The sequence below is a fragment of the Notolepis coatsorum genome (assembly GCF_963971535.1).
Source record: "Notolepis coatsorum genome assembly, chromosome: 8".
Lineage (NCBI taxonomy): Eukaryota > Metazoa > Chordata > Actinopteri > Aulopiformes > Paralepididae > Notolepis > Notolepis coatsorum.
Window position 1 is genome coordinate 48,829,299 of NC_140172.1, and position 12,065 is coordinate 48,841,363.

Here is a 12,065-nt window from a genome sequence, read left to right on the forward strand (position 1 = left end):
CCTCCTCCTGCCGCCTGGGCGCTCTCAGCACCTCCTCCTGCCGCCTGGGCGCTCTCAGCCGCTCCTCCTGGGCGCTCTCAGCACCTCCTCCCGCCTCCATGTGCACCATCACAAATATTGCATTTAGTATATTTACGAGTTACCAGCGCACGAATGAAGTCGTGAAACTGGTCAATAAAAATTACACCCAACAAAGTAATATTTTATATGAAAATAAGCATCATTATTATTATTATTATTATTATCATATAAGCTTTATATAGTTTGTTTTATTTTAGTTGTATACGGTACTTAGTTATACATTTGGTATAGTAAACTGTTGTTTCACCGTGGTGGTGGGCCCTTCTGTGGACTGTTTTTAGGCATTTCTGCCGCTGCCTACAAACAAGTTAACAACAGACATGGACAAACACATGCATATATGCACTGACACTTGCACTAAACACACATATCAACTTGCCACACACTGTCACCATGGCTGATTGAGAGTAGCTGGAAGCGTGTGTTTGTTTAAACAGATTACACACACATTACTTTCAGGACTGGAGACTGGGGGATTTAAATCGCTGGCACAGAGACATTACACACACACACACACACACACACACACACACACACACACACACACACACACACACACACACACACACACACACACACACACACACACACACACACACACACACACACACACACACACACACACACACACACACACACACACACACACACATGAAAAGAAAGTAACACACGCAAACACACACTGGTTATGTAACTGCAGACAGAGGACCTATCGTGCCAGCCAGTCTGGATCAGGCTCATCTCATTGCGCCAATTTACAATTCACCCCTCATCAGTGTGTTTGTGTGTTGGTGTGTGTTTACGTGTGTATGTATTTCTGTTTGTTTTTGTGTGATGTGCCTTCTGTGGGTTATGCAAGAGGCTGCTGTGCTAATAGGAGGTGTGTGTATGTGTGTGTGTGTCCAGGTGTATGAGCATGCAGACGGCAGCAAAAGCCTGAAGCTGGGAGACTTCGGTTTGGCCACCATAGCGGACGGGCCGCTCCACACCGTCTGCGGCACCCCCACCTACGTAGCACCGGAGATCATCGCAGAGGCAGGGTGAGTCTCCGTTTCAGAGTTTTACTTTGGGGATTTGGGGAGAGAGTTCGTGTTCACTCATATCTTTTTTGACTATTTTAGAATCTGAAATCGGGCCTAGTTCCCCTTTGGGTCAAGTTTTGTGGACATAAATCAATTGGCACAAACCAAGGCTCACAGCTCACTAGAGCATTTAGTTTAGATTATTAGTTTGTGTTCGTCATATGCTATATAACGCAAATATAATTTAAATAAAGAAAAACTATCTTTGTCCCTTATTGAACTGCATCGTCATCTAGGAAACTCAATTTGTTTTCATCTTGACCTTATTCAATGTAATAAATTAAATTGATGTTATGTAAATAATTAAATAAAGTACAACATTTTATATTATTTGCTCACAGGACTGCCACTGTGGACTATGCATGGCAAATTTGTCAGTAGGTCATGGAGGATCTGGCAGAGACGTTTTGTCAGACACATGCGCAGGTAGTGCCGTGGGTCTGAGCGCTTTTGTGCTGCTCTCCCTCTAATTCACATGTGTTCTTTTCCTTGTGTAGGTACGGCCTTAAGGTAGACATCTGGGCAGCTGGAGTCATTACCTACATCCTGCTGTGTGGTTTCCCGCCCTTCCGTGGGTAAGCTGTTAGCTTCACAACCCCACTCACATCAACTGGCCCTCACAGACTCTGGAAGGGCAGGCTAGAGTGGGAAACAATAGCTGTCAGTAAGCTTACAATTTACACAGGGTAAAAGCTAATTGAACCAACACTGATAAACCATAGTCTATACTCAATACGACTCACCACTGGTCCTGGCTGTCCTCTCTTGTTTGTGTATATAATTTACTCGTTCACTGCAGGCTTCGTGGTAACTTCTCAAAACAAAATCAATAAGCTTTCTGGTAATTCAAAACAAAATCAATAAGCTTTCTGTTAATTCAAAACTAAATCAATAAGTCTTCTGGTAATTCAAAACTAAATCAATAAGCTTTCTGGTCATTCAAAACAAAATCAATATGCTTTCTGGTCATTCAAAACAAAATCAATAAGCTTTCTAGTAATTCAAAACAAAATCAATAAGCTTTCTGGTAATTCAAAACAAAATCAATACGCTTTCTGGTCATTCAAAACAAAATCAATACGCTTTCTGGTCATTCAAAACAAAATCAACAAGATTTCTGGTAATTCAAAACAAAATCAATTAATGAATGAATACAAATGAAACACAATCTACAGCTCTATACCTATTAATTGGGCTGTCAATGTGGAACGCCCTACCCAAAGCTGTAAAGGAATGTGAATCACTACCCACTTTCAAAAACACTCTCAAAGAACACCTACGGGAGACTGCAATTCGAAACTGGCCCCTACAAATGTCCTAACCCAGTTGTACAGTAAATGACCAAGTATGGCTTTGTCAGTATTCAATGTACAGTGTCCCCCCCCCCCCTACCCCCCCCCCCCCCCCCCCCCCCCCACACCTCCAATGTACAGCCCCCACCCACCCACCCAACCCCACCCCACCCACCCAACCTCCCCCAATGTACAGTTTCTACGTCAAATGTATATACACTCTTTTTCTGGACACTTTTTGTATCACAAACAGTACTGTATTTGCAAATCTGATATGTCATAAATGTATAGATGTAGCAGTACTGTCTATCTGTATGTCATGTATGTCATATATGTTATGATGAATTGAAAATGGGGGACCCTGATGTAAACAAGACGAAAGTCTTTATCTGGTCTGCATCCCCTTAACAATTGTATGTATTGAGCTGTACTGTACTGTACCCATTCTGCAATCTGTTAATAAACTTTTCAATCAATCGATCAATAGGTCTTACACACACACCTAGACCCCAAGGGGATCAATAAAGGAATATCTTATCTTATCTTGACTACAAACATTTCAAACTATTTTCCTCCTCACGCTTCCTCCTTCCTTTTAAACCTCCACCTGTCCTGGGTTCACGCTGCATCCCTCTTAAAGGGACATGCTGAAATACTACCTCTAGTGATTTGGACCCGGTCTACACCTTTGCCTGGGAAATATTGACAGCTGTGTGCTTTTAATCATCTAGCCACTTACTGTCCCTAACACCCTTCCACTACCTGACACATCTATGTATGTGGCTGTGTCACACACACTGTACAAATACAGTAATCACTGTCATACAGTATATACCTGTACTACACTCAACAAGCTGGAGTTCAACTTTGCTGTCCTCATTCTTGAATTGGTGCCATGTGTAAAGTGTGTGCATGTCACTGATAGATGTATTGGACTCCCCCTTGTGGTTACTGGGGATAATGAATTTTCTGTTTGGAAAAAAAGAATCACACAACCCGAACCGAATCATCAAAATGAAATATTTCTGGGTAGTTTCATCCAAATGTGTTGTTTGCAGGAGCAGCGATGATCAAGAAGTTCTGTTTGATCAGATACTGCTGGGTCAGCTGGAGTTTCCTCTCCCCTACTGGGACCACGTCTCGGAGACAGCCAAGGTGACCTTCAGTCTGTGTGTGTGTGCGCGCATGTATGTGTGTGGGCAGGGGTAATTTAGTCGATCTCTAGCTATGTATGTATGTATGTATGTATGTATGTATGTATGTATGTATGTATGTATGTATGTATGTATGTATGTATGTATGTATGTATGTATGTATGTATGTATGTATGTATGTATGTATGTACTATGTATATATATAGGTACATGTGTATATACTTTTTGAAGTCTTTATTCATCATGCAGTGATACACATGCGATGGGCGGCACACACACAGGAACACACACATGCACTTATCTTGGGTCACCGATGAAATTGAGTCACTGCACTTGACCCATCCCGTCGTCCTTCCCCCCATGGGCAGCCGGGAGCAGATAAGGTCTGCGGCGTGGGGCCACGCCCCGGGGACCAATCCAAGTGCTCCTGTCCGTCTTCGTGACAGCATTAGCGATCTGTTGTGCATGTTTTTCCATTGGGTTTATCTTATCGGGGGGGGACCCTTTTCGAGCACGGGGAGAACATGCTAACTCCACACAGAAAGGCCCGGGAGATACCCCACCTGGGTACCTGGAAACGCAGAAACCTGGTCCCCAAGCGGGAATTGAACCCTGGACCTTCTAGCTGTGAGGCGACAGTGTTAACCACTACACCACCGTGCATGAGTATGTGTTGTGTACAACTGTGTCTAGAAGCATATCCAAGTGAGATGATTTTTATTTATTTATAGCGGTGGCAACTAAGATGATAATGATGATGATGTCGTCACATTTTTAATTAACATTAACATTAACATTAATTAACAACGCACAATGATTAATTGTCAGACCATTGTTGGCTACTGTAGGAGCTGATCCGGTCCATGCTGGAGGTGGAGGTGGATCAGAGATATACTGCTCTGCAGGTGATGGAGCATCGCTGGGTCACTGTAAGTACATTCTGTCCCTTCTCAAGACCCAGAAGAATAATAAAAGGATGAGGTCACGGCCCCACCACTCTCACGTAACGTTATTCAGCACCAGGAGACAGTGAACGTTTTCATGACCTCGCTGACCCATCCTTTTATTATGATTCTAGCTCATGACATCTATTCAATGCATACAAGAAATTATTCTGCTTTAAGTAATCATGACCCCCCCCCCCCCCTTCTCTCTCCTCTCTTCGCATTCTACCTTATCCTCCTCCCTCCATACAGGACGAGGGTCTGTGTGAGAACGAGCACCAGCTGTCAGTCGCAGGAAAAATAAAGAAGCACTTCAACACAAGTCCCAAGGTCAACGACACCGCCGGTGTGCCCGTCATCGGTGTGAGTCTACACTACACACTACAGTATCCACAATGCATCTGGCCTGGTCTGTTACCTGTAGGCTCCGTTTGGGTCTCACCTCTGGCTGATTTTAGCCAAACATGGCACTAAGTTGGATTTGTTCATAATGACTGTTGTTTTTTGTTCAACATTCAGAATGTTGTATTTTTTTTTTTTTTTTTTTTTTTTAACAACGGTGTTTTTCAGTTTTACTGGATGTAAAAACTGATTGAAAGATGTTTGTTACATGTTGTATTGTTTGTGTTATGCTAAGGACATACATATGACTAGATATTGATTATGCTGGTCTTTCTTTGTGTTCAGCTGGATGACAGCTTTTCCATGCAGCGATCTGGGTCGTTGGACTTCTACCAGCACCCGGCTATGTACTGGATAAGGTACGCCAGGTCGCCAAAGAAACACAGCCCGTTCAGTGGTCACAAAAAAGAAAAAGAGAAAAAAAAATCCAAAATTGTTTCTCTGGACGTAGCGACTATTGCTGGCTGACCCCTAACCTGCTTGTGTGCTGGCTTGCCGATTGGTTCCTGTTGTGCTCTTTGACAGCTGTGTTCTACCCTCCACTCTGTCATTGGCTCAGCGGTTTCTGTGCTTATGCTCCTCCCCCTTCACCTGTCACTCACCGCTGCCTCCCTTGTTATACCTGCATTGTGTTTTTGTTCCCTCCCTGTTGTATAAAGATCAATGTGGCACAGTGTTTCATGGTGTCCTTGGTATAAGTTAGGAAAATGTGTGAACTGCTGCCCTTCCGTCTGATTATACCCTTTGCGAATGCGACACTTACAGTGTACCTGTCTGTTGAAAATGTAAACATGTAAAGCGTTTCTACTCGGAAAAAGGAAATGCTTCACACATTGACATGTTTGCTAATGTACGTTGTTCGGTACGTTGTTGACATTTTTTGTTCATGTTCACACAGTTCATGTTTTTGTGTGTGAATGTTGTCTAACAAAACAATAGCATCATGACACTGTTCACGGCCATCAGTCTCAGCATCATGACACTGTTCACGGCCATCAGTCTCAGCATCATGACACTGTTCACTGTCATCAGTCTCAGCATCATGACATTGTTCACTGTCATCAGTCTCAGCATCATGACATTGTTCACTGTCATCAGTCTCAGCATCATGACATTGTTCACTGTCATCAGTCTCAGCATCATGACATTGTTCACTGCCATCAGTCTCAGCAGCATGACACTGTTCACGGTCATCAGTCTCAGCATCATGACACTGTTCACTGTCATCAGTCTCAGCATCATGACATTGTTCACTGTCATCAGTCTCAGCATCATGACACTGTTCACTGTCATCAGTCTCAGCATCATGACACTGTTCACTGCCATCAGTCTCAGCATCATGACATTGTTCACTGCCATCAGTCTCAGCATCATGACACTGTTCACTGCCATCAGTCTCAGCATCACTGCCATCACTCTCAGCATTATGATGACACTGTTCACGGCCATCACTCTCAGCGTTGCTTCTTTTGTTTACTGCGATGGTTCACAGTAAATCTCGCTGAGTAAATTTTACTCAAACTGAGTACATTTTACTCTAACTGAGTAAAATTTTACTCACTTGGGCTCAAATGGACTCAGTTTGAGTACAATTTACTCTGCGTAATTTACTGTGTTCATTCCTCTCCTGCAGCTTGCCGCCGTCAGGCCAAAACCTTGTATCTCACAATTTTAAGATTGACATCCAAGTGTTTTGGAAGGTAAACATTGGGTTTTGAATAGGTTTCATGGTCCTTAGGGTCATAAAACGTGCTCACAAATATAGAAAACCATTTAAACTCACGATGCTAACCACTGTGGCATGGGGGCAGTGTTTAGCACTGTTGCATCGCAGCGAGAAGGTCCTGGGTTTGTATCCCAGCGGCTGCGGAAGGCCTCTTTGTGTGGAATGTGCATGTTCTCCAGGCACTCTAGCTCCCTCCCCCACCAGAAGACATGCACGCTAAGCACGTTCCTGCCGTTGCCCTTGACCAAGGTACTGTCAATAACTGGAGTTGGTCCCCGCGTGCCGCACCCTGGCTGCCCACCGCTCCCAAGGATGGCTCAAATGCAGAGGACAAATGTCCACACGGAAAATAATTAACTTAACTTAAAGGAACACGCCAACATTATGGGAAATGCCGCTTAGCGTCGACCTTCTTATCCGACTATGGAGAAGACAAGCAAGCACATTTCCCATAATGTCGGTGTGTTCCTTTAATAACTTAAACTTTCAATCAGAGTAAATAATTAAAGTCACCACAATTGGGAGATACAAGGTTTCCGCCCGACTGCAGTTTTCTGCTATACTAATATCAGGGCTTCCTATCCAGCCCCCTTGCCCCCTGTTTTGCACTTTCACCCATATCTTTTTTATTTCATCCCTTACCCCTGTGAAGTATGTATCGTCTGTGTCCAATAGTTCTATCTGGATTGTTCCTTTTGGTTTATCTATTTATTTATTTAAAAAATTCAATTTTATTTAATTTTATTGTCTTTTCCCTGTTACCCTTCGAGAGGCCTTTTTGTCCTCTCGCCAGGCCCTCATTGTAAATAAGAAATAAAATATTAACCTAATCTAAAAAAAAATAGCCCTTCATCTTAGCCTCATCTTAACTCTGATCTCTCCTCTGCCCTCAGGCCACCGCTCTTGATAAGGAGGGGCAGGTTTTCAGACGAAGACGCCACCAGGATGTGATGCCACTGCCGACAACAACAACAACATGGACGAAAACACAGAGGGTGGAACCACCCCGTTGCCTCCCCGGCCTGCCCTTGGCCCCTCCCTCTCTGACCCCCGACCCTTCCCCCAGCCCCAGCCTCCCGTCAGACTCCGACGACATCTCCCTCAGCTCTGCCAGTACCGTCTGCTCCCCAAACTCTCCTTTCTAGAGCTGGGGCGGGAGGGGGACAGGGGGAGAAGGAGGAGGAGAAGGAGGAAAGTGGGGAGGAGGAGGAGATGAAGAGGGGACGTCCGCATTAAACTCTTCCTTCTGGAGGGAGGAGGAGGAAGACGAGGCGGCAACTTCCCCCAACATTCCCATCCAGGGGGCTGGTTGACATAGTGACTTAACTGTTGATGAACGGATTGTAAACATGGAAACAGCCTCTTCTTCTCCCCACTCCACCTTTCTAAAGCTGGAGGAAGGATTGACTACCCTCCTTGTATCCCAAGAGAGGATGGATAGAGGGAGGAAGGATAGAGGGAGGAAGAAGGTAGAGAGAGGGAGAGGAAGAAAGGCTCAAGAGGCAACAAGGTGGTAGACCTTGGACTGACCAGGAGAAATAACTTTTTATACCATTCTCTCATCTGAGCAGCACATGTTCTAGAGCTCGAGGAGCAAGAAAGGGTGACAATAGTGTTCACCCTTCGGTAATGATCAGGGCTCAACATGGAGAAGGATTCGTGGCAGGTCACCTCCACAAGGCAATACGAGGATATGGACAAAATGTTTTATTTTTTTCATATTTTATTGAATCTGATTTGTTTATTATTCACTTGTTTTTATTATGTATTTCCATGTTTTTCATAAAAGTTACTGTATTTGTTGTTGACTTGTCAAAAGAGCTCAACGGAGAATAATGGATAAATGTGTAGATGTAGATCTTGAGTCTTAGCAGCCTGATCGATAAATAAATACGTATTGACCACAGGAAAACGGTACCTATTGCACATTATGGTATAGCTATAAGTAATATGTCAACTTATTTACAAAAATGTACAATGTGTACAAATAAGTACATATATTACATTAATATATTACTTTTAACATTTTCAGAAAACATTTGCGTTACCTTACTGGGGAACAAACCCAGGATGCTCGCTTGGGAGGCAAGTGCCTTTACCTCAAGACTACTAATACACACTTTTTTAGTAGCATCGTCAAAACCCTAACCTTAACCACACCTTAAACTTGTTACCTTAAACTAACCATAATCGTAACCCTAACCATAAAATAAATGTTCTATCTTAACCATAACCATTAAACATCAAAACGAATCATCATCATGTTGTGGGCGGCATGGTCTAGTAGCGAGCGCACATAACCTTAATCATTGTTAGTTCGACTCCCGGTTGCGCTGTTTGTTTTGGACTTTCGCCGATATGAAATGTAAATATTACTTAAGTTATGCAATAAGTAAATATATTACTTATGACTATAACATAACATACATTATGTATCTTTTTTCCTGTGGTCGATTAGTACTTTATTTACGTTTTCTGATGAGACAGCGTCGCAGCCATAGCAGGCTGATACATGCAGTATTACATCAGTAACGGCGGGGGGGGGGGGGGAGAGAGTGAAGCACTAGTTAATAAACAAGTAACACAACTTAGTTCTAAGTGTGAACTGCAACCTGTATAAAGGAAGGAAAACCTCATGCTCTTCGCCGCATAATATTGCCGATGCCTTCATGTGATTGTTTGTCAACAGTATTACAGTTTACATTTTATATAGACCACTTGTCAGACATGAATGGTTGTGAACTTGTTAACAGGTTTATTTATTAGATCACATGAATATACGATGTGATGGCATTTGAGGTTAGATTTAAAGTAGCAAATTCAACAATATAATTCAACCATTATTTATGCTTATGGTTTTATCACATCTTAAAGCAACATGCCAACTTTTTGGGAAATTTGCTTATTTGCCATCTACCCTGGAGTTAGACACGCAGATACATCCTTTTCTTTTGCATTGGGCTTAGGGAAGCCCAGCCATTAGCCTAGCTTAGCTTAGCGTCATTCACTGGAAGTAGGTCTGCCAGTGTAGCCTAGTTCCCAACAGTCACGAAATACACTCCAAATACAACTCCAAAACGTTCCTGTAACCATGTTGTGACCTGTGTATTTACCACGTGGAGAAATAAAAAAAGATTAGACATTTTCGTTTTCTAAGCAGAAATATACGTTGCGGCTGTTCCCTAAGCCTAATGCATGCACAGAGAAGACAAGGGTCTGTATCGGCTTGTCTAACTCTAGGGTAGATGGTAAATAAGCTAATTTCCCAAAAAGTTGGCGTGTTCCTTTAAGTATCACAGTGTTGTTTATATACAGAAATATAATGTCTTGGTTGATTTGTTTTTCGTTTTGGCAACACAAAAGGTATCACTGAACTGGCTTAAATTCACCATCCGTGCAACTTGGTCAACTGTTGTGAGTTCCTAGCGGTAAAACTCAGATGTTGAGCCATTTACAAGGACCACCTGGGCCTGCAGGTACCTGTGACTGGGATCTAGCGCCAGCCAAATATGTTTGAGGAGAAAACCAGCAGTATTCGTGGTGAGCATGTTCACCGCCCCATCTTCTTCGCCTGCCTAATGTGCCCACTTTTTATATAGAGCCCTTGAGCCTGTCAGGCCTGTAATATGTATGTCCTTCTGTGCCCGTGAACAGTATCATTTTTTAAATACCCTTGCCTGTACCGAAGACTTTAGAATCAACAAAATGCTCTTATACGCCATCTCCCAAAACCAAGAGTGCTAGTGAGCGTTGTTTCAAAATGACATGTTGGCTTAAACCTCTACAGTGGACAGGCATCACGGCCACATTGGGCATAGCGAGGAGATCGGGCAGTGACATCACAATGAAAAAGCAACAGTATTACAATTTGGAAAATGATTCTTATTTATTTATTTTTTTTACTCTAGCTTTCTCTGAAACCTGACTCACGGTTTTATTCATTCAGATGAAAGCATGACAGACATACAGTAGCCTATTCTTAGTTTTTTTTAATGGTTTAGTGATGAAGAAGTCTTGTTTGTATGTTATGTAAATAACATAATTTAATTTATTTTGATAGTTCACAATACAGTATATTTCTTTACTAGTAGTAGGTATATCCGAGCATTAGGTAAACACAACCAATTTACGTGTATCTACTGGTAATAAACAGTGAGAAGAATGAGAAGGAGAGAATGAGAAGAAGACCAGATTGATTAAGTGAGTGCTGCAGATGATCTCCTGGCAATTTGCACTCATCTGTGAGTTTCTGTATTCAATACAATATCATCACTCAAATAAATGTGCCACTATTAAAATAATCTAATCAGTTTCTATTCATTCAACCTGAAATCTACACTCTCCAGTACATGGTTGAATGTTATTTAAGTGTGCCACCACCCACCAGTGTGCCAATGTATTAGAATATGTTGCAATACTAATACCTCAGGCAAGGCCAGACTGGGACAAAAGAATGGCTGTGGACTCGACAGTGACAGCGGAAACAATGGCTCAGGAGGTCTGGTAATCAAAAGGTTCCCGGTTCGATTCCGGCTCCTCCCGGCAGCATGTCGAAGTGTCCTTGAGCAAGACACTTAACCCCTAACTGCTCCCAATGAGAAGGCTGGCACCTTGCTTGGTCGCCCCCGCCATCTGTGAGTGAATGGGTGAATGTGAGGCACACACAAAGGTAAAAAAACAGTAAATGTCTGTAGTTCAAGTCTCCTCGATAACACAGAGGCCAATGCAGACATCAATATGAACCACCTGCTCCCATGACCTAATAACATCACCTCTTAACTAGGGATGTTCGATATTGGCTTTTTTACCGATATCCGATATACCGATATTGTCCAACTCTTAATTTCCGATACCGATATCAGCCGATACCGATATATCCAGGTAATACCGATAATTTCCGATATTACATTTTAATGCCAATATCGGACATCCCTACTCTTAACCATTTTCTAGTTTGTAGTGCAGAGTCCTATTACCTTATTTCACACAAGAAATTAATACAACATCACTTTTTCAACAAAAAAAACATTCAAACGTGTGTATGTGTGTGTGATTTCAGTTTTTCTAACAGGAGTGGCAGTATGTATGTGGTATTTGCAAATGTGCTTTTTACACTTGCAGCAGGTGATAGTGGCCTTCTTTCTCTTGGTGGTGCACTGCACACATAGTGGCCTTGTTGAGGGCCCTGGATCCCCACTGGCACTGGTCTGCCCTCGTGCTTCGGCCATCCTGGCAGAGACTCTGGGCCTGCGCTGTTGTTGCTGCATCTATGGAGTCGCCAGTGCTGTTCCCAGTTCCTCCAGGAACAGGCGACACCTGTACAGCTTGCCCTGGTTCCAGGTTGGATCCACAGCACAAAGGCATTGAATGAGGAGACGTCCAGG

General features: G+C 42.9%; 1 protein-coding gene across 1 annotated transcript in view; it reads left to right on the forward strand.

The window, feature by feature from the left end:
- Positions 1–7,673, forward strand: part of dclk1a (doublecortin-like kinase 1a) — a gene marked incomplete at its 5' end in the record, with an annotated part of 155,785 nt that extends 148,112 nt beyond the window's left edge. Inside the window, 7 exon segments of the mRNA XM_084319654.1 lie at positions 988–1,121; positions 1,661–1,738; positions 3,514–3,610; positions 4,458–4,538; positions 4,806–4,916; positions 5,241–5,314; positions 7,575–7,673. Coding sequence (XP_084175780.1) covers positions 988–1,121; positions 1,661–1,738; positions 3,514–3,610; positions 4,458–4,538; positions 4,806–4,916; positions 5,241–5,314; positions 7,575–7,632 — 633 coding nt within the window. The 3' untranslated portion in view covers positions 7,633–7,673.
- Between the last annotated feature and the right edge of the window lie 4,392 nt (positions 7,674–12,065).